Genomic DNA, 22,476 nt, shown 5'->3' on the forward strand with positions numbered 1-22,476 from the left:
AAGGAGGGCTGTTCCTGGCTGCAGAATTCACACAAACTTTCACGGCCTCACGAGTCTCGCAAAGTTCTTTTTATGTCCAAGAAGTCCTAGCGGGACTTCAATTTTTTTTACTGTCTTTAGTTATTGTTGCCTTTTTCTCTCTCTTTTTTTTTTTTTTTTTAATCGAGGTACCCTCATGGTTTTAGGTCCTATTCCCTCCAATAATTATGCCTGTTTGATTATACCTGTTAGGTAAATTCCCACAGGCAGCGAGCGGATTTTAAACGATCCGAGACTCCCCGTGCGATTAAAACCAGGTAGGCAAGTACTCGATTAAGCCGGGGGATTTTGACCCACTCGCGAGCTCCAGCCCACGGGGTCTGTACTCAATTCCCACACAGCGTGGTGAAATAACCCGGTTTTAAGGTTTATGCTTCTATTTTCGGGGGCCCTCATCGGGGTTCATCCCAGCCAGGGAAGGAAATAACACCCCCCCAACACCACGGATTTGGGGGTGGGTGACACTGCCAGGGGTGGGGGGACACTCGTGGGTGCTGGACACACCGTGGGACCCCGGTAGCCCTTCTCCCGCTCCTGGTACTTACATGGCCGAAGGGATCGAGGTGGTTGTTGGTGAGTTTGAGCTTCTGGAAGGAAACCAGCTGCCTCATCCAGTGGGCACCGGTAGCCGGAGAGTCGGGATGCACGTACAGCCTCCCGGGCATGGCCGGCTCTGCCTTCCCCGTCACCGACCTGCGTGGGGACACAGGACTGAGCTCCGGGCACGTGGGGGCTGCCCTTGGGCTCCTGTTCCCCATCCATCCCCTCCTGGGGTCCCTTCTGTGGGCTCCTGTTCTCCCCATCCAGCCCCTCCCGTGGGCTCCTGCTCTCCCCATCCGTCCCCTCCGGTGGGATCCCTCCTGTGGGCTCCTGCTCTCCCCATCCAGCCCCTCCTGGGGTCCCTTCTGTGGGCTCCTGTTCTCCCCATCCAGCCCCTCCCGTGGGCTCCTGCTCTCCCCATCCGTCCCCTCCGGTGGGATCCCTCCTGTGGGCTCCTGCTCTCCCCATCCAGCCCCTCCTGGGGTCCCTCCCGTGGGCTCCTGCTCTCCCCATCCAGCCCCTCCGGTGGGATCCCTCCCTCTCAGGTGCGCGGTGCCCGGACGGTCACGCCGTGCTTGGGGAGAAAAGGCATTTCAAACACCGCTCGGGAATTACTGAGCTCCTTGGCACCTTTCCCGTCGGAGATGGCTCTCGCTGCTTCCCCGTTTAACCCCATCCTTCCCCCTTTCCCCAATTCCCGGCACTCAAGCCAGGAATAAAGTACCAATTCTTAAAGATTTTCCCTTCCTTAATATCACTGGACTATCAGCTCCACAATCGCCAACAATCTCATCTTCAAACAGGATTAGTTATCGTTCGTTAATTGCGACAGACTTTTCTCCTTTTCTTCTTTTTTTTTTTTGGATGCATTGCTCTCCCGAGGACTGTGGGAGCATCCCGTCACGCTCAGGTGAGGCTCCTGCAGCCCCACATCTCTCTTTTGCACGGGAAAAAGAAGGACGAGCCGCTGACTGAGGGATATCTCCCCACCAGGCAGCCCGGAGAGCCCGACACAGAGGTCTCCTCCCTCCCCCTTTCCCCCACGCGTGCATACCATTTATTATCTGCGAATTTGTATCTGTGGTCATCCGCTGGTACAATATCCATCAACAGGATGTACTTCGTTTTTGGATTAAGTCCAGTGACCTTCACTTTGTAACTGGGGAACATACGCCTGTTAAAAAAAATAAAACACAAAAACACGAGTATAAGAGCAGTGAAAAGCAAGGTTGCCAGGGTGGTTTCAGAGCGTGTTTGCGAGGAGGAGACATAGAGGAGGGGGTCATTTAGCAAAAGGACAACGCCACCCTCTCAAATGGACCTTCTCGAAAGGGTGCACCCTTCCCTCGGGGTGCAGCACATGTTTGGGTGCCGCTGGTTCCCCCTCCAGCTCCCGAACGAGGCGAACCGGGCGATTTTTCGAGGCAGAATCGCAATTTCGACGCTGGCGGATTTATTTATCCACCTACTCGTGTGCCTGCGCGTGTTTTGACTAATTATTTGTTTCGCCAAGGCTTCAACTGCCCCTTCGTTGAACAAATCTGACCGTGAGAACTTTTTGGAAGCAAGTTACTTCCCTCTGTCCATAAGCCGCTGGAACAGGAGGGGAGATTTGCCAAAAAAAAAAAAAAAAAAGGTTTTCATAAAGTTAAAATATAGATACTTCTAGAAAAAAAATATATTTTTATATATCGTTTGAAATACATGTATTTATAGAAACACATTATAATATATTATAGAGAGAGAAATGTATACGTTTAAATCCGTAAATATTAATCACCTCTATGCCTATCAATGGTTCTATGGGCAGATAAGGAGGAAGAAAACCCTCCACGCACTCAGGTGTAAAGAGCAAACCTACTGCAGCCGTGAGCGCCTCCCGAGACACCAGCAAACACACCTGACAAATCCTTGGAAACCCTCGGATACACACAAGACAGGGGCTTTTCGAAATATTTTCCATTACTGCAAGGCAGGGACTTAAAACACTGCTGTTATTTTAGTTTGAAGCTTTCCAAATATTTAAAAATAAAGCCGATGAAAATGTATCCCTGGACTTAAAACACGCATAAACAGAAAAAAAAAAAAAAAACCCAAAAAGAAAAAACCCACACCTCTAAAAATACTGAGCTCTTCTCCGAGGCTCGGGATCTTATCGCTGCCGTGAGGCACCTGGGCTGGGCTTTAATTCGGTTGTAAAAAGGTGAGAGGGGGTGGAAAGCGACCAACGGAGAAAACGGGGGTTGAACTTTAAAGTTTTAAGGGAGAAAAAAACCAATTCCACCTGAGGATCGATCTGTAACTCCGCCGACAACACCTGAGCAGCAGGACCGTGGATTTCGCCAACGATAAACGTGGGGAATTCTAGAAATAAGGAAACCTATCCCGTATCTCCCCTCGAGCCCCTGCACTGTAAATGTCTGGTTTATTGCTCTCCAGACGAGATTTCTGTCCCCGGCGATATTTGTTTGAAATTTCTGCAAGGTGGTTTCTGTCTCCCTTCTAGAGTTGTCTTTTTTTTCCCCTGTGAACCGGGTTTTTTTCGGGAGGTCCTGGCACCGGCCTTATCCCCCCTCTCCTCTCCATACCACGTCCCCTTGGCCACAAACCCCTTCTTTAAAACCGATTTTTCCAGCAGCAGCAGCGAGATTCAAGGGGAATGCGAGACGTGAGACAGATCTATTCGCTAAAACTTCATCCAACCAGCTCCATATTTTTTTTTTTTCCCTCCCTCTTCAGGCAAATTTTGGAAGACCACAACAAATACCAGATGACAGAGCAAAATGAAAGTTTGACTCTGCGTTGTTTATTCTGCCCTTACAGTCTAAAACTACTACTATTGCTACGCGTGGAGGGGTGGATTCCCCCCCCCCCCCCCCCCCCTTCTCCAAGTATTCTAATTTAAAATTACAACGAAAAAGCCTCCCTCGGGCTGCCCCCAGTTTGCCGCTGGGACTGGAGAGACTCTTTCACTGGGTCTCGCTGGCCACTCTTCAATTTAACAGATTAATATTAAGGATAATGTTAAACCCCCTCCAACACACGCTCATACATATATAAATATCTGCGGATCAGCTTTACTAAGCCGGTCATGGAATCGATTATAGCCCCAATAAAGTTGGATTTGCAAGGCTGTATATTTTTCTACACACCCACGCAGATAAACACACGTATAGAAACGTTACGTCCGCAAATAAATAGCATGTGGATCTATCTCTGCATCTAAACAGCTTTGCTATCGCTATATAAACAGTAGCTAAAGACCGCATACACTTTTAAATGGGGTGCGTGGGTGTGCTGGGAATATTCACCTCAGAGTGAGCAAAATAAATAAGAAACTCTGTCAAACAGCAGAAAACATTTTTTAAAATGCAGAAGGGCCTATCTGCTAATAATAATAATTAAATTAATAATAATTATAGCCCACCGAGCTGCTCTAAACAAGGTTTGTTTTTGGCCAAGTGGTTGCAACTCGCGTTCTCTTGGAAAGTTTCCAAAGGCCTGAAATTGGGATTAACGATCCAACTGTTCTGGTTAAGAAAGAAGCCAGAAGAAACAGTTTCTCCTGAATATATCCGGGCAGGGAGGGCTCTTCACGGCCGGGCAGGGCTCAGAGGGTGCTCTCGATCCGAGGGGGGGTCTCGGACACGAGAGACGTGACTGTCGCAATGTCGGGGAGGTGGACACGCACCCCCATCCACGCGGCTGCGATTTTCCCCCCCCAAAACACGCCGGGGAACGCGGACACCCCTCTCCTCTTACCTCCCGGCCTTTGTTATGATCATCTCCGTCCCCACTTCGTGGAACTTCAGCCACAGCTCCCGTTCGTGCAAAAACACCTTGATGCCCTCCATGCCCTGCGGAGCGGGAGGCACAGAGCGTCAGCCCCGAGCGCTGCGGGGGCAGCCCCGGCGGGAAGCTCGGAGGGAAAAGGCCCCGGAGCTCGGGGCATTCCCGGGAAAATCCTGCCGCAAAGCCGGGGAGAGGGGGATTTCAGGCCGGAGCACGGGGATGCTGCTCAGGGAGGGCCTGGAACAGAGTCCTGCGGGCCTCGGTGCTCCTGGGGCGGGGAGGCGATGGGAGGGAGCCCCCGGAGCCGGCTCCGACCGCATCCTACCCGAGCAATCCCCCAGCGCCTCGGCCCAGCTGCTCCCGGAGCCAGCCGGAGGAGATTTGTACCCTCCCACGAGCGATTTACACCCGCCGGCTGCGCTCTGCAAGCCAGGGCGGTGTGGGGGGGTGTTACTCTGCTCCCCTCGCCGCCTTATTTTCTCTCTTCTCCCCGGCCCCAACCACCCAAAAACTGCGAGCTCCCCGGCTGGGGCAGATGCCACCGCGGGGATAACACATCCCTGCACCAAGCCAAGCACACCATTCCCCTCCACTCAAAACGGAGCCAAATCGCCCCGTCAAACGCTTCGAGGGTTGGTTTCCAAAAACAAACGGTGGGACCAGTCCCTGTGCCCACCCCGGCCCAGCCGACCCTCCTGCCCGCACCCACAGCGGGCTGGGGGGTTCCACCGGAGGGTTACCTGCCAGGGGAGAAGCGGGGCTCTCCGGGAGGGCTCCACAGCCGCCGAAGGAAAGGGAATCTCGGTGGAAAAGCCCCTCTCCCCGCCTTTCTCCCCCCCGCATTCCCAGGGCTGCCCCGAGCCGGCTGGGGCCGAGCGCCGGGGGACGGCTCCGAGCCCCGGGAGCTCCCAGGGAAGGAGAAGCCGAGGGATGGCCTGACCCGCTGCCGCCTCGTCCTGCTCTCCTCGGGAGTCCTCCGGGAGCTGCAGCCGGTGGGTCCCGGGTGGGATCCCACGCGTGTCCCGGCAACACGCAGCACCAGGGGGGCGAGGGCTGACGGAGGGCATGAGGGGCACCCCAAGGTGTGTCTGGCCCCCGGGTGGTTACGGGGGTGCCCACGCGTGACAGCAACTACCTGCCCTCAGTGCCCGTTGGGTGGGTATGGGCTGTATCTGTGTGTGCCAGCCTGGCTGGACAAGGGGTGCATATATACACAAATAAATACATGTAAATTTGTATCTCACACTACACATTTATATCTTACACAAATATGCACGGGCACAGCAAAGATACACTCTGTGTCTGCTCACACGTGCATTTGGACACCCACGCGTGGACGCTTGTGGGGGTGTGTCTGCTGCTGCCTCAGCGGGTTCCCCTCTCTGTTATTTTGGGTCCTTTTCCCTGCGTGCCCCTCCACGCACCCCAACATTCACGCCCGCACTTCCCCACAGGTTTAGCGCTTGAGCACGACCTTAAATAACACTCAGGCAGGATGAGGCCCGCGATCAGGTGAGGCTTTTCGCCCCCGTGGGGCCTAAAATGGCTCAACCACCCAGCTGAGGGGAAAAAAAAAAAAACGCGGAGAAAAGGGAAAAATAACACCAAAAAATGAAATAACGAGGGCGTTGAGGAAGAGGAGCGCCAGTCCTTACCTGCTGGGTGAAGGCTGCCTGGGGGGAGGTGGGGGACTTGCTGGTGGCCCCCAGCTGAGTGTCCTGCTTGGCTTCAGCCTGGAGCTCCTTGGCCTCCGAGTCCGCCGGCGTGGTGGGGAGCCCGAAGCCTTCCTCGCTATCCGCCATGTTACGAGCTTCCTTCGCCGAATCCCCCACTGCAGGCACACATCGGGGAGAGAGCAGAGATAAGAGACGCATAAGTCAACGCTGACGTTTAATAAAATATATATATATATATATTTCTATAGCTCCGCGCCGGGGCAGGGCTGCCCGGCAATCCCGCAACTCACTTCCAGCTGCCCGGGGAGGGAACGAGGCCCTTTAACTTTGGGAGAGGGAGAAATAAAGACTTTTATTTATTATCGCAGCCCGCAAGGGATGATAGGATTTGGGGGGGTGGGGGTGGGGGGGGGAGGTGGAGAGGGAGGGGAAGGGGGAGGCGGTATTATTGAATGCATCTTTTGGAAAAGGTAAACAGCGTATTTTAGGGCCGGCTGGCAGGACGCGGGGAACGAGGCACCCGAGGGGCTGGGGACCGGCCAGCTCATCACACAAATGACTCTGGAGGTCGAGGGGTCCGAGGTGGGGGCGACAGAGCCTCCCCCGTGTCTTCACCGCCTCCAATCCCCCCGGGCTCTCTGCGGCCCAGGGGGTTTAAAGTCCCCACTTTCCTCCCAGGGAAGTAGGAGCTTCCACCCCACTCCAGTTCCGACCGGGAAAACACCACCGGCACGCGAGGCCGCTTCTATCACCCCGTTTTCAAAGAAAATACAACTGCTTTCCTCTCTTATAAACAAGGAACTAACTAACTAACTAACTAACTAAATAAATAAATAAATAAAAAGACTTTTCTCCCCTTACCCCGGGCAGTCGCAAGAAAAGCAAAGGATGGACGAGATAATTAAAATATATATATAAAAAAATAAATCAATCGGACGAGACTCTGTGCAAGGTAATAATGTGCACTCGGCTGGTGAACGGGGGGGGGGTTGAATTGGGGCTGCAGTGAACTAAACCATGACATTTAGGGTAAAACTACACCAGCGGAGTAAAAGAGCTTTAAAGTAAAAGGTTTCTATCTAATGCGAGTAACCACAGCGAATTTTAAAAGCAGTATTTTGCCTTAGCTTTAAAGGCTCTATCAGGAATGGTAAAAGTTTCACCGCAGCACTAGGAAAAAAAAAATAAATAAAAGCAAATGAATTATCTGTTAGTTTGGGGGGTTTTTTTGTCCTTAAGAAGTACAGAGTTTTAGTAGCTTTAAAAAAAAATCTTTCTTGCGTGTTTCGAAGAAGGGGATTCACTTTTGAAAGGCCAAGCATATGGAGGCAATACTGGGTTTAAATACACGAGAATGTTTTTAAAGGAGTTCTTCGCCCTGCAACAATATTTGAAAGCTGTTAAAAATAAAAGAGAGCGAGGGGGGGTAGGAAAAAAAGGCAATTCTCCTTTAAATGCAAAAGAAAATTGGGAGTGGAAAGGAGGGGGGGGGAGAAATGATCTTCCCTGCTAGTGGTGGGTAATATATACATGTACGTATATATAATTTAAAAGGACAAAAAGCGAAGGGACTTGCAGGTCCGCACCTCTGGAGCTACAGATCAGACACAGACGCGGGCCGTGCTCCCTCCCTCCCTTCCCAAAGGCTCTTTTCCCATCGCACCCCAGCCAGCGACCGAGCGAGGGGCGAAGCGAAACCGCTGCGAGAGCGCGGAAAGTGCGCGGGGCGCTGCGGGAGCCGCTGCCCCGGGCCCGGGCCCGGCCCGCGGCGGCAGAGCCGCAGCTCCAGGGACCATTTAAGGCTTTTCTCTTCCCCTCCTCCTCTTTTTTTTTTTTTTTTTTTCCCCTGGACTGTTGTGGTGTGTTGTTTGTTTTTTGTTTTGGGGGTTTTTTTTTTTTTTGGGTTTTTTTTTTTTGCTTCCTTGGGAAGTGCCGGTTATCCATTTTTTTAATCGATTTCCCTCCAGCTTGGAGCTATTATTCCCCCTGAGCTGGCAAAGTTAGCGGGGAGGGCGAGGGAAAATAATACAACTAAAAAAAAAAAAATAAAGCATGTTTATTAAAACAAAGAGGGACCCGGCCATGGCAGCGCAGCCCTGCCCCAGCGAGCCTCCCCGGTGCTCTCCGCGCCCAGACATAATTAAGCAGATATAAAGATAATAATCATTTTAAATACGCGAGCGTGACGACAAAAAATAACCCAACAACTACGAGCAATTGGCGATCCGTGGCTTCTAATTTTTTTTCCCCTTAAAAGAGCTCGTGAGAAGAAATGGAGCTTGACAGAACCAGGCCGCGGTGGCTGGATGAAAAATGCATCTTGCTCTGCTAAAGTAACGCCAAGTGGGTTTGCGGGAGGAAAAAAAATATAAAAGGGGGCGAATAAAAAATAAAATAAAATAAAATAACCACCCGCTCTGCTTTTGTTCCAGCTCTGCCCCATCTCACACACATCCCCCCAGCCCCACACACCGCGGCGGGAGCCCTGGGGAGAGCGGCCCCCCCTCCTTCCCCTGCACCCCCCCTCGTCTCCCGAGGCCTCGCAGCTCCTCGGCGAAGCCGATTTGTGGCCAACAATGCCCCCAACGAGCCACTTTCGCTCTGCCTCGGTCACGCACCCGCACACACAGACTACAGACCCCGACGGACATACATGGCAATGGAAGAGCTGTTACCTTGCTTGTTGAATTCCATGCAATCAATGCATCTCCATATAAATAATGTGTGTGTCTATTTTCCCCGTTTGCAATGGAAATTACAATGGGATCAGGCTTCTCGTGTGCATATTTCCTTTTATTTATTTATTTGCGGATCAGCATGTGAAAACCCAGCCTGGAAGAAAAAAATCTATCCAACGCAAGCCTGGTTCTCTCTCTCTCTCTCTCTCCTCTCTCTCTCTCTCCTGCTCTTTCCAAACACTTCCAGGTTGTCAGACGCACTAGAAAGGATCCTGAGACCAAGATAAAACCCCCACCCCCACCCCTTTCTCAGCCTGATCTGGAAGACACGGTTCTCCCCAGCCCTACTCTTTCTACTCCCCACCTAAAAATAATTAAAAAAATTAAAAATAGTAATTAAAAAAAAAAAAAAAAAGAAAAAAATTAGGGAGAGGGCGAAAGAGCGGGGAAAAAAAGAAAGCAGCACCCTCTCGGGAAAAGCAAAAAGAAGAGACAAGAAAAAAAAAAGTTTCGGGTGGCTCCTCCGGGCAGGTTCGCGGCGCTGCCGCGGTGGCTGCGCGGAGCCGGGCGCGGAGGAGAGGAGAGGAGCGCGGAGGTGACGTGGGCTCGTCCAGCTCCGTTCGCCAAGTGCCGGGACCCACTGCCCAACCAGCTGGGATCCTGCTCCGGAGAGACTCCCTCTCACACAGCCCTCCCTCCCGCCCCCTCCCCCCCCCCCAAACCTCCTTTTCCAGCCTATTTTTCTGGCCGGCAAACAAGAACAAGGCACAAAGACAATCATCAAACTCCCCAGCAACCCTCCCCCTCTCCTTTACCTCCTTCTCCGCTCCCTCCCTCCCTCCCTCCTCCATCCATCTCTCCCAACCAAAGAGAAAATTCAGCGCCTGGGAATATCCTGCTCCCCCCCACACCCCTTAAAATAAATCCCTGGCTCCGCTAACCTCGCACCACCCCCAGTTCCCCCCTCCCGCCCTCAAAGGCAGCCCAGAGGTGGGGATTTAAGCCCAGCTCTATGTTTGCTAGTGCTCACAGAGGCCTTTTATTGGGGGGCTGGGGGGGATCCCCCCTAAATATATTCTCCTAAGGGGTATAACCCCCCAAAAAAAGGGATGAAACGCGGGCGAGCGAGACCGAAACCCAGCGAAGGTGGCCCCGGGGGGTGTGCGTGGGGCTGTGGCCCTTGTCCCCGCTTCTAGTCGCATCCAGGCTCCTTCCCCTGCCCTTTCCCATCCTCTTCCTCACCCCTCGCCGCTCTGCCACGGCCGAGGGCCGCAGCCCCCCGGAGCTCAAATAATCAACCCGTCAGCGAGGAGCGGGGATGTGGGTTTATCTGCATCTTCCTTCGCTCCCTTTTTTTTTTTTTTTTTAATGTATTATTGGGAGGGTAAAGTTGAATAGGTCAGCGCAGGGTAAACAGCCTCCCTGTCGCATTCTGCAGGCTGAAGAGAACCAGATTGGTGAGGCGGATTTTTGATAAGACTCGGAATAAATGGCATGGTTTAGATCTGCTCTGCCCACCCTCCTCCTCCTCCTGCCCCCACCCTCTTCTCGCCGCTCTGTCCAGTCCCCCCCCAACCGGAAAAAAACAAAAAAAAATCCTTCACTCTTTTCTGTCTCTCGGTAATATTTTTTTTTTTTTTTGGGCATTTCGAGGAAGTTTTCAGCAAATCCACCCTCGCTCCCAGCGCTCGCGGGGCGCGATAACACCGGAGCCCTCTGAAAGTTGGAGGTGAGGAAGGGAAAAGTCCGGGGGCGAGCGGCTACCGGGGAGGGGGGCGCGTATGTGGGTGTAGTTTGGCATCTCCCAAACCCTTTCCATGTGCACGCCAGTTCCAACAGCTACTTGAGGAGAAACAGCCAACAGTAAACGGTTGCAAATAAGAATAATAAAATAACTGCACTTGTAGCCGCAGAGAATAAGCCAGAGAATGCTACTTAAACAAACAGAGCAAAGCTTGTCCCATATTTCATTATTTTTAGAGGGGAAAGGAGCCGTGGAGCCCTTCCAAACACAAATAAACCAGGGAGCGAACCGGGCGGTTGTTCCCCTGCGGGGAAGGCGGCGGGAGCGGCCCCAGCCCCGGCCTGGGGAAAGCGGGGAAAGGCCCCTTTCCCTCGCCTGGGCTCTGCTCCGAAAGGTGCAAATCAAAGGGAAAAAGGATGGAAAGCAGGGAATATAAAGCGGGAATGCCGGGGAAGCACGCGGTGGGTGCAGCCGGCCCTGCACCGCACATGTGCTGGGAGCATCCCCCCAAAGCGTCCAGCTCGCCCCAAAAGAAGAGGCTTTTCTCTTTAGGAAAGAAAACGAAGCAACGAGGAAGAAAGGTTTCTCGCAGCTGCTGGCGAGAGAGAACACGAGCTTCCCTCCCCTCGCCGGAAAGAAAGGGAAAAGTGAAAATCCCTGAAGTTTGGAAGAGCGAACCCGAGCACGGCCGCTGCCTGGGAAAGCACTCACCTCTCCAGTGCCAAACTAGCTCTCAAACACCTTGAAGACAAGTTGAAAACGATGCAAATAAATCGAATTTATTTCCGTCTGCAGGTTGGGGCGGGGGGGGGGGGTTGGAGAAGGAGGGAAAGAAAAAAAATAATAAAGCAGCTGAAGAAAAAGACGGCAAATCCCGGCTCCCCAGGACTGGAATGTCAAGGCAAGGAGCCTTCCAGCTAGAAGCCGATTTGTGGTCTCAGACAAATTAAATATTACTGTTTATTACCAGCCATACTCCGATAAAATAAAGAGAGTTCAAGGCGATAGCTGCTATCTCACGAGCTTTGCTCCTATAGGACACAGAGACGTCACCAACCACGCAACTGGCCTATTCTGTCATGGTTGACTGCAGCAGTAATGGAAGGTTAATTTGTATTATTCTCCTCTTTTTAAAGCTCTATCAGTGAGATTCCTGGCGCTTTCCCCCCCCCTACCCCCCACCCCCAAAGAAATCCATCCAGTGCAACGCAAAATACAGCGCGGCTGTGAGCGTGCAATGTCTGTGCGATGCCTCTGTGTACATATACACATAAATATATATATTCACACGCCGAGAAATCCATCGCAGACGTATATAGGCGGGTGGGAGGGGGTATATATCATATATGAGTGTGTACCGCCGAAGCAGGCTGGAAACTTCGGGAAAACCCACTCCTACCCGGAACGGAAAATGGGGAAACCAGTAACAAAGCTCCCGCTGCACCAGCAGAAGCCAAATTAATCCAACGGTGTTGGCATTATTCAGCTTAATTTATTTTTCTAAACATATAATCTTATTAGGGCGAGCAGGAAACTTGCCCATTGAATTCTTAAGCGCCTCTGGAAGAGAGCACGCTGGGCTATATATAGTAAATGATAACCTGGTTATTTGTACGGATTCAAGGGTGCTTCGAGAACCAATTATTTGCTCTGATTTAAAAAAAAATGGAGAAAAAAAGAAAAGGAAAAAAAAATTAGTAAGTAGAGGCTATTATTTGCCAAATGAGATTGACAAGGGGGAAAAAAAAAAATCAAAATCCTCCAAATCCCTCCAAGTGCAGCCAGTGGCGGCAGAGGCGCCCCGGCGCTGCCCCGTGTCCCAGCTCTCCCTCAACCCGGAGGAATTTTGGGATGCACTCACGGCCGCTGCAGGGAGATTTCACCAAAAAAATAAAAAAGTAATAATTAAAAATTAAAAAAAAAGAGAGAGAAGAAAAAGTACACCCCAAAAAATAAAAAAAAAAAAGTTAAAGCGTTGCTTCCTCCAACAGAAAAAGAGAGGAGGAGAAACAGGGAGAAAGAAAATAAAGAGGAACACCTAAGGGAGAGTGAGAGGACCTGGAAGCTGCAAAGGTGAGTGTTGCCAGCAGGGCCCCCAGCCCTGCTCCAGCCGAGGGTCTGCAGGCAGCCATCTCCCCACAGCCCGGGAAAACCCTGCCTGCACTTCCCGGCTTGCCCAGGCTGAGCTCTGCCGGCGCCCGGGGAAGCCAGGCCTAAAGGAAAAGACCCAGAGAGGATGGCGGAGAAAAAAAGAAAAAGGAGGAGGGTCGGAGGTGGAAAAGCCCCCCTTGCCCTGATGCGCCCCATTTGCTGGATCTGGCCGCGCTCCTGAGCTCGGAGTCCTCCCAAATAACCGAGATGGGAGAAAAAAACCCCACCGAGTGGGATTCTCCAGCTGGCACCGACTGCCCAAAGGTGCTGGAGCTGCCAGAGCAGGATAAGACCTTACCCAAAAGCAGAAATAAAATTCTCTCCCCCGTAGCCGACAGCCCGACCCCACCTCCTGCTGTCCCCTGAGGTCCCCCCGGAGCCCCCGAGGCGGCTCCAGCCGGAGGATTGGGATCGTTCTCTCCTGCCCGCCCGGGCACCGCTCGCCCTCGGCCTCCGAGCCCTGAACCGCCCGGATCCCTTCGCTGGGAACCCACCCGGCTTATTTTCACCCGGCACCGCCGAAAGATGAGGGGTAAACGCAGATAAATATATACATATCTACACATATTTAAGTATAGGTGTGCCTACGGGAGTCTGGACACGCCATTTGCAAACACGCCCCCGCACACGATGCCTCTTTGCTCCTGTCCTTCAGCAAATTTTATATCTCGCGTATTTTATATATTATTTCGTTTATACATTTGGGCCAAACGTGCAATATAACGGCGTGAGTGCGGAGACCGAGAGATACACGTGAATATACGCGTCCGTTTGTGCACTAAATATCCCCAGGCACACAAACCCACCCCAAAATCGTGTGGACGTGGATGTGCAGGTGATGAGACCTTCAGGCACAGCAGCGCTTCTGCCAGCTCAAGCCGCTCCTGCCCCGTCCTCTAGAGGTTTTATACGGATATTTACGTTTTACCCGCGGTTTAAACAGGGGTTTTTTTTTGGGTGCGCACAAGCACCGATCTGCCCCATCCTCCGCACAGCTCAGTGGGAGTGTGAACAAATCCGCGCACCCGCAGAACGCGGGCGAGGGGATAGATGTGCACGCACCGCCTGCACGCCACACTGCCACTATATATATATATATTTATATATTCGAGATATAAATATCAATTCTCCCATACGCAGCCACGGCCCCAGCCACCGTGGGCACTTACCTACGTGCGTGTGGGGTGCTCGGCTGGGCCCCCCCGAGCCCTGTGCGGCCCCCCCAGGCTGGATGCCGGTGGTTGAGCTCCTCAGCGCAGGATCCGGCCCCGCCGCCCGGCCCCGGGGCCTCGGGGAGCCCCCGCTTTAGGGGCCCGCATGGCCGGAGCCCTGCACAGCCCCTCTGCCCTCTCGCTCCCTTTGGAGGGTGTCCCTCGCCCTGGAGGTTTCTCCTTTCGGGTTTTGCCCGGGAGGGGTGGAGGGAGGGGGGATGGCCGGGGTGCTGGCTCGCAGTGGGGTCGAGGTGTCAGCAGTAAGAAATAGTGCCGAGCGTGAACTCGCTCACTCCCCCCACACGCACACCCCTTTAAAATCACTTTTTGGGTCGGCTTAACCAAATCGAAGAGGCTTTTGCCTTCCTCCCGCGGCTCCTCGGCAGCCACCCTGCCCAGGGACGGGGCAGCGCGGCCGCCCGGCTTGTGAAATCCAGAGACATCAGCACTTTTGGCTTTCCAACTCTCTCTCTTTTTTTTTTTTTTTCCCTCCCACATTTTCACAGAGACTGAGCTCCCTCATAGCAGGGATTATTTTTTTCCTTTCCATTTTTAGATAATTTACTTCCCCTCTCCGACCAGTTCTCTCTTCTTTTATTTCTTACTCCCCTTTGTTGGCCGCGTTTGGCTTTGGTGAAATACTCACCTGGGAGAAAACAAGTATTTAAAATAATCATCCTCTCTGGAAGTATTTTGGTCCATTCACTTGTTGGGGGTGTTTTTTGTGTGTTTTGAGGGGGTTTTTTTCTTCTAATTTTTTTTCGGAATTACGGAGGCAAGGGCTGACTGCCTTGATCTGAGACTTTATCAACAAAATATTTGTTTCAAAGTACCGCCAATACAGTTCTCTCGTGTCATTTTTCCATTACAAAATCCTGCATTTAGTGCTCTAGAATTTCCTACTTAGACGAGCCTTCGGGGTTAGATACCTGGGTCGAGCTTTTTTATGATTTTTTTTTTTTTTTTTTTTAATTACAGGTGAATAACGTTTTTCTTTTAAAGGTTTGTGGTTTCGGCTCCTTTTTTTTTTTTTCCCCGCCCTTCTGGCTACTTTAAGAAAAAAAAAAAAAAGTTTTCAATTAAAACCCGGTCCCCCCTCCCTGCAGCCCATTAATTTCCCAGGCCAACTCCAGGCTTTAAAATGGTGACGAAAATGAAAAATAAGGAGCCGGGCAGAGGCAGAGCTTGGCGTGGCGCGGGCACTGCGCTGGCCTTCCGCGCCTCCCACGCGTGGGAAGGAGGTCCCTTTTTCTCCTAGACGGCGGGCAGGACGAGAGAGTCCCAAAATTAAGCGTGGAGCATCCCTGGAGCTAAAGGGATCTGTTCTCTTTTCCCTCTCCCCCTCCATAAAGGCGTCTCTCCCGGAATTAACTGCAACACGGAGAGACAGGGCTCGACCCCCTCCCCAAATTTTCCTGTGCTGTTCACAAGAGGGAATTAGGTTGTATTTCTTCTTCCCCCCGCTGCCACCGGGTGATTTTTTGGCACGGGGTGCCCAAGGGATCCCCCCTCCCCGATCGATGCCCGATGCTCCTGGTGGAGAGGGGCGCGTTATCCATCCCGGGATGGACAGGCTAATCTGCTCTTACCAAACAGGGTGTCAATCAGGGCGTTATCGCAGGAGAAAATAAAGGCAGATAAGGCCTTCGCTCTCGCCCCGGGAAGAAACTAATGGGGCAAGAAGGGGGAAAGTCCTCAGCGCCCCCCGTGCCTTTCTCCCTGAGAGTGATCTTGCCATGACCTTGAAGGGGGGGTGGAGGCGGGAGGTGGGGAGGGGAGCCCGAACCCGAAGGTTTTGAATCACGCGCTGATAAAAGGCCGCACAAGCAACACCTGTAAATGTTCTTTTCCTTCCCCTACAGCCCTACTCGTGCCCCGGCTCTCCGGGGGACAGGAGCCCTGGGCGGGGGGACATCCCCGCGGTTCCCTCATCCTGGCAAACTTTCTTCCTCCCTTTCTTTCCGACTCGTTTTTTTTTCCCTCTTTCCTCCTTCCCAATCCACCTCGCCTTCTTTCTGCCCCTTTTTCCGTTTCTCTCCCCTTCTCTCGCCCCCGTTCGCTTTCCTTGCCCTGCCCTGAACAACGCAGAGCGACAGCGCAGCCCGGCCGATCTGTTGTGCCAATATTATCCTTGGAATTAACAAATACCCACGAGTTTTGGGAGCCGGAGACGCTCCCAGCGAGGCAGAGGGATGACTGAGGACCCCCAACATGAGAACCCCGTTAACCCGGGTTCGAACGGGTGCCACGGGCATCCTAAAAACCATCTTTTATCCGCTTCGGGTAAAATACAGATGACGTGAAAAACTCGAGCAGCTCCTCAGACATTTTTTTTCATGTGTTCAGAAAACGTAAAGTGCCAAAAGATGTTCACAGGAGGAAGAGAAAAGGAAAAAAAGAGCATTTCCCCTATTGTAGGGATCTGCCCCTTGGGCCAGGGCTGGATGAGGCCCCAAAATATAACTCGAGGGCCCTGAGCTACCCGGGTACAGAGGATAAATCGGATTTTGAGGGTCAGAGCCCCATGGGTGTGCGGGGAAACACCAGAGATGTGGGCATCACCCTATCCTGCTTTCCGAAGCGCCAAGGATCCAATTCTGAGGGTAGCAAGTAGCTTCCCTGGAATGTTTTTCCACGCAAACAGAGGTGGGGAAGGGGGCTGAATATCTGGGTGCGATGGGTGCTGTGCTGCTGTTGGCACTTGGCGTGGTGAACCTGATTTTTTTATGAGCCCACGTGCGCCTCCATCTCCACATCGCTGCAGATTTATACCTGTTCCTCGGATATTAAGTGTTCATGCCGGATACGCGTTTGTCTGCTTTGGTCTAGGTGTGGAAGTGGTTGTGGGCGCACAAAAAAAAAAAAAAAATCCTGCTTTCACCCATTTCAGAAAATTAGAAGCTCATTTCGTGCCTGACTGGGTTTTTGGGGGGCAGACAGGCGTGTTTACCTGCTCCTGTGCGCGTCTGCGGGCTGCCAGAGCAGGGGCCTTTGCCAGCGCATTTTTAGGTGCTGTGAGCTCGGAAATCGTTCTTTTCCAACGAATAATTCTTTTCAGGGGGAAGGAGCTCTCGAATCGCTGCGCAAAAACCTCCCTCGGCGGAGCGAGGAGCCCCGGGCGGTACCTGCGGAGCCGAGCCCGGTTCCCCACCCCGAGGCTGCGGGCACAGGAGCCGCCAACCTCCCCGCTCCGGGGGCCGGAGCAGCCGCCGTTCAAGACAATGTCTATTTTCTGTCATTAATAACTCGTTTCTTCCCTAAAAAAAAAAAAAAAAAATCTCGTTTGGATCCAAGATTGTTTTTATGATTCAGTCGGACAAGATGGAACACATGTTAGTTTAAGCAGGTTCATGAAATAGCTGTAAATCAAATAAAGTTTACGAGTTTAGCAGGAAATACTGAAAAGATGAAGAAAAAAAAAAAAAGTCCGCCGAGGCAGAGACCAGCAGGCTGAAATAGTCGGTGGAGTTTTGTCCTGCTCTGTGTTTCTCTCTGTTCTCTTGTGCATCTTGCCGATTAAAGGCCTCGGGACCCCGTGTTGGCGCCAAGTGGCATGTTATTAATCAGTTATCCCGAGGTTCAGTCCACATAAGAGAGAAATTTAATCACCAGAAACCAGACCCGACATAAAAGAGAAATCTAAAATCAATTCCCGCCCGTCGTCCCGTCTCCCCCTCCCCTTCCCCACCTCCGAAGCGATCAGAACGAGCAGAAGCAATCAAGATCTCGCTCCCTCTCCCTCTTAATTGCAGCGGGAGAACTGCAAACTTCTCCGAGCTTTGCCCTGAAGAGCATTTTGAAAGAAAAAAAAAAAACACCTCAAAATATTTTTTTTTTAAATATAGAAAAACATCAGAAAAAAATAACCGCAAGGACCCGCAACAAGTTTGTCCTTGATCTCGCTATAAAAACGTGATGGGGGAGAAATATCCCAAGCGGAGCCTTTTATAATGGAAACGGGGGATGGAAATCACGTTTATCGCTGTTCAAATAATCTTTGAAGACTCCCAGGCCTGTTGGGGAGGGGTTCCCTCACCCCAGATGCCCCCCAGCCTCTGCCTCCTTCTCCCAGCCCGGGTTTCACTCCAGGATGGGAATGCTGGGGAGAAAGGGGGATTATCTCTCCCGAAAGCTGCGTGTCCCCCCCCACGGGAGCTGAGCGCTTCCTTCGGGCACTTCTGGACACACCAATATTCTCCCCACACCCGCCTTTCTGCCAGGGCGTTTTGGGTGGGAATTCCCAGGTCTGGGAGAAATCCTCGGCCCTTATCGCCGCCCCGGGACAGGGCAGCGGGGAAGGTCCCATCCTCGGGGAAGGCACCGGAGGTGACAGCAGGGTAGAAAGGACCAAAAGACCCGTTTCGTCCCTAAAAAATAAGCCTGCTTGAAGTCCGGGGAAAGCGGAGGGCGATGGGGATCGGCCCCGCATCTTCCACGCGTGTTTCCTGGGAGTCCCTCGCTCCCGGTTTTCCTCCCGGCTCCCGCTGTCGCGCCTGTCCCCGGGCTGCGTGAAGGGCACACGGGGGAGGTGGGAGGCGGGCGGCCTCCCCGGGGCTATATTTGGAAAAGAATTTGGAAGCCCTTCCAGCAAAACTGTGCGAAAGGTACCGGTCCGCCGGGGGAGGCTGCCCCGGGGGCTGCCCCTTCTGCCCCCAGCCTCCCCCCCCGAGGGCCGCCCCTGTGGCAGCGTCCTGTTCCTCTCCACCCGCGTGTTTATTCCTCGAAAGTAGAAACGACCGGAGGAAAAACTCCGGCCCGAAGTTTTGCCTGCCCAAACCCCAAGAGAGGCAACTCCAACCCTGGTACTACCCACGGCGGCCAAGGCTCTAATTTTGTCTCTGTCAGACAGATCTGTTTGTTCTGACTTAAAAAAATAATAGCGGGAGGGTGTCCTGTGGGCCTGGACCTGGGGGCAACGAGGGCCGAGGGGGTTTTCCTACAACCCAACAAACTTGCTTGGGGTATATTTTAACGAAAACCGTATTTCCCCCCGCATTTTTCTCTCCCCCAACAACCTCTCGAAAACCTAGAAAGCAGTGCTGTGAGCTGGGTTGCCTGATGGGTTTCTTTTCCCCCTCCACGCTCTATCTGATCGTTTTCCTACAACCCAAACAGCCTGGAAACCACAGAGAAAATAATCAAAGTGCAGCATGTTTTCCCACAGTAGGAATTCATGTTAGCACTCTCTGCACGTCTTGATCCTCTGTTTGCGTGTGGCTATTCAGGCAGAGATGCCTTCGGATGCAGATGCACAGACGCAGAATGCGAGTTTGGGTGTCAAGGAAAGAGCCAGACCCACAGACGGGTCAGCCCGTGGCCTCGGGGTGAGGGTGGCTGCGTGGACCTGAGTATTTCCATAAAAACACGGGAAGATCCCTGCACGAGCGGGCATAGAGCCAACTTCTACCCACTCGCATCCGTCTGCAGCTTCATGCTGACACATCCGTGGGTATAGAAACCACCCCTGTCCGTGGGTGCCCCTTCCCCACTCAGCATCGCCCTAATAACTCTTCAACTCCTCTGCTGCCTGGCCGAGCGCCCCCCCGCAGCGTCACTCCGGGAAAAAGGGTGGGAAACAAGAGGAAAAGGGAAGATTTGTGGAAGGAGCGGGTGGAAGGTTTCCCCACCCTGCGGCCGGGAGAGCTGGTGGGCTCTGGGGGGAAGAGAGGAGAGGGAAGAGGCAGAAAATGGTTTTCCAAATTCCCCCCCCGCCCCGGCTGTCAAGCCCGTCCGAGACTCCTCCTCTGTCTGCGGAGCGGCTCCGCTCCCCCCTCCCGGCTCCCGCAGCTGGGCGGCGTAGGTAGCTCCAGATAAGTGAAAGTGGTATTTTTATAGGCTGATAAAAGAGACTTATCTCGGCTTTCCCGAATCTGACAAAGATTCCCTAATTGGTCATTTGCCCACAGCAGCCTCCCCAGCTCAGGGCCCGGCAGACTCTATTTTCAGCCTCCAAAGGGGGTGTCGCGCCCCCGGGACCCCCTCGGCTGCTGCTTCCCGGCCTTTTCCCAAATCCGCGGCGATGGCTTTTTCTCACTCCCACTCCCCCGCACACGCTGAGGAAGCCAGGGAAGCCCTGCATCCCAAACAAGGGCAGAGCCCCGTCTCCCAGGCAGGGATCATTCCCTAGGGATTGCCCGCCGAGGGTGGCTCGTCCCGCAGCTCAGTCCCGCCGACCACCCTCCGTGTGCTGGCTGAGCACACCCAGAATCTGTTCACTGAGTCTTTTATCGACGCCAAACACGTTTTATCAGCTGGGAAAAACTCTCCATCACATTCAAACGGACATTCAACCAGACAAAAGCTCTGGACAGACAACGGGTGGACATCCCACTTCTGCACCAACCCTGCCTCCTCCAACCTTCCAGATGCCGAGATTAGATGGAAATTTAATCCCTGGGATTAAATACAAACAGCAAAGCAGGGTGACCCCCTTTCTCCCACAGCTTCCCAGGCAGCCCAGGTCTCCTTGGAGCACACTGTGCCCACCTCACCACCAGCCCTGGCTCTGCTCCACACATCAGCTGAGGGTTTTTCTCCACCCAATGCAGCAGGCTACCACCCCCCCCCCAAAAAAAAACCAAAGTGAGGAGGAAATGCATTTGTGAGCACCCAGACCTTGCAGCCAGCTGGCATCACAAGCCTTGAGGGAGCTGGGAAGTCACCCACTAAACTTCTTTCTCATTTTCCTCTTTTTTTTTAACCCATGGAAGGGGGAAGGGACTCTGGGATTAACGGCCCATCTGACCTACCAGTGGTGTAGGCACATGAATCAAACACAATCAAAGGCCCCAGTGTCAGCATTAGCTTGACCCCTACCACTGGCTCAGGCTCGGTGAGCAGCGAGGCCTGTTCTGGCCAGAGCAGCTTGAACCTTCCCCTGGGTTATTAATGCCTGTGAGGGCTCTGCCCAGCTCAGCCCAGCCCTCTGGGTTGGGGTTACAGCCACCTCACCCCCCTGGGATGGACCAGGCTCTGCCCCACTACGGCAACACCGTCAGGATGGCCCCACTCCCTTGAGTGAAAACAGATCTCACCCCTTTAAACCATCCACTCAAAACCACGGAGAAGAGGGTGGGAGGTGGGGTTTTGGAGGTCTTTTGGGAGGATTAATGATTTTTCTATGGTTGATTTAGTTTTTCCCCCCTTGTGCTCATGCCTTTTGCCTTTCCATGACTTTTTTTTGGTATGATTTCCCTTGAGTGGGTCTGGAAGGAACCCATGAACAGCCACTCACGTCCCATTGGACCTTCTCCAGCCAAGCAGTGTGGGGCAAGGCCAAGCCCTGGTCCCACCATGGAGATTTGGGACCCACATCCCAGAAAATGTGCTCCAGACATGGCCTGGAGGCTCAGCAGGTGCTGAAATATGGAGGAATTGAACTTTAGAAAAGGCCAGACAAACGCCCCAGGGCATCTTCGGAAACAGGAGTGGCACCCGAGCATATCCTTTAATATTCCTTTCCCCTCACAGAAGGAAAAAAAGAGGTGTACATCGATTAGTTCCCAAATAAAATCTCCATCAGGTAAGTGGTTTGTCTGTAGGAGCTGACTTCAATACAAGAATTCAGAAAAAAAAAATCCCATGATCCCTCTTTTCAGCAAACTTTTTCCACACTCAAAAAGGGGCACAAAAATCAGCAAGGGATCATCAGCAGGGAAAACTCTGCCACCCTGGCTCTGCAGGAGCAGAGTCAAAAGGGGCTCTACATCATCCTGTCAAAGTTTCAAGCTCACCCTCCATTTAAATGTCATTTTTAATGGAAATAGTGTAACCTCCTCTTCTCCCCACCTAGTCCAACACGGGCTATTTTTATTGCTTGTATGTACACTTTAACTTAACGCTGACTTTTGCTTTTAACCTGCTCCTTCCAAATATATATAAATAAAAATTCCTCTATTTAAAAAAAAAAAAAAGGTGCCAACACTCTCTCAGCAACACTTTGCTCTTCAACTTTAACAGGTTACCTGTCATTGTATCTTGTTGGATTTTCTGTAATAACTGGATGAGCCCTTAAGGGCTCATGTGGGGAACACGGATGGGAGCTTGGCAGGGCTGGCACCCAGCTTTTGCATGGACCACACTCCTCCTGGCTTTCTCCAGGAGCAAGGCTCCCATCAAAACCAAGCTCCCAGAGAGCTCAGCACGCTCAGAAATCTGTCTGAACTTCCTGAGAGTGGGGCTGGCCCAGGATGTCCACCCAGAGCAGATTTGGGGCCAGGAAGAACAGTGAAGCTGCAGGGGCTTGAACCAGTTTCCCTGCCTTGGATGCTCAGTGTGGGTCAGCCAGGAATGCTGGAACCCCCGTGCTGCTCACAGCCCTCCCTCTGCCAAAGCTCTCCTGCCACCAGGTTTCAGTGGAGCAGCAACACTGCTGGATTCCAAAGAGCAGCCACTGTCCTGGCTGCCTGTGAGCCGCCTCCTGGGGCCAGAGAGGTTCCTCAGCCCAGCCAGAACAGAGTCCAAGGTCATGGAGAAGGAGCAGGGGGGACAGATCCACCCATGGCAAACACTCCAGCTGCAGGACTAAGACCTCACCCTAAGGAAGTGCCCAGCCAGGATCCTTCTGCCCCAAATTGCCCTCCCATGGTGACACCCACGGAGCTGGAAACACCAGTTTCATGTATCACCATTGTCATGACACAATC

The 22,476-nt window shown here is 52.6% G+C and overlaps 1 protein-coding gene across 1 annotated transcript in view; it reads right to left on the reverse strand.

Moving 5' to 3' along the window:
• TBX5 (T-box transcription factor 5) overlaps window positions 1–8,756 on the reverse strand; it is a 41,577-nt gene extending 32,821 nt beyond the window's left edge. The window contains exons 1-5 of the mRNA XM_039382851.1: window positions 8,723–8,756; window positions 6,027–6,202; window positions 4,342–4,436; window positions 1,634–1,753; window positions 585–732 (exon numbers count right to left, since the gene is read on the reverse strand). Coding sequence (XP_039238785.1) covers window positions 585–732; window positions 1,634–1,753; window positions 4,342–4,436; window positions 6,027–6,202; window positions 8,723–8,741 — 558 coding nt within the window. The 5' untranslated portion in view covers window positions 8,742–8,756. The remainder of the gene's footprint in view (window positions 1–584; window positions 733–1,633; window positions 1,754–4,341; window positions 4,437–6,026; window positions 6,203–8,722) is intronic.
• Window positions 8,757–22,476: the final 13,720 nt, after the last annotated feature.

Source organism: Pipra filicauda, unplaced genomic scaffold, assembly GCF_003945595.2.
Source record: "Pipra filicauda isolate LSUMZ 115617 unplaced genomic scaffold, ASM394559v2 scaffold286_size1242794_pilon, whole genome shotgun sequence".
Lineage (NCBI taxonomy): Eukaryota > Metazoa > Chordata > Aves > Passeriformes > Pipridae > Pipra > Pipra filicauda.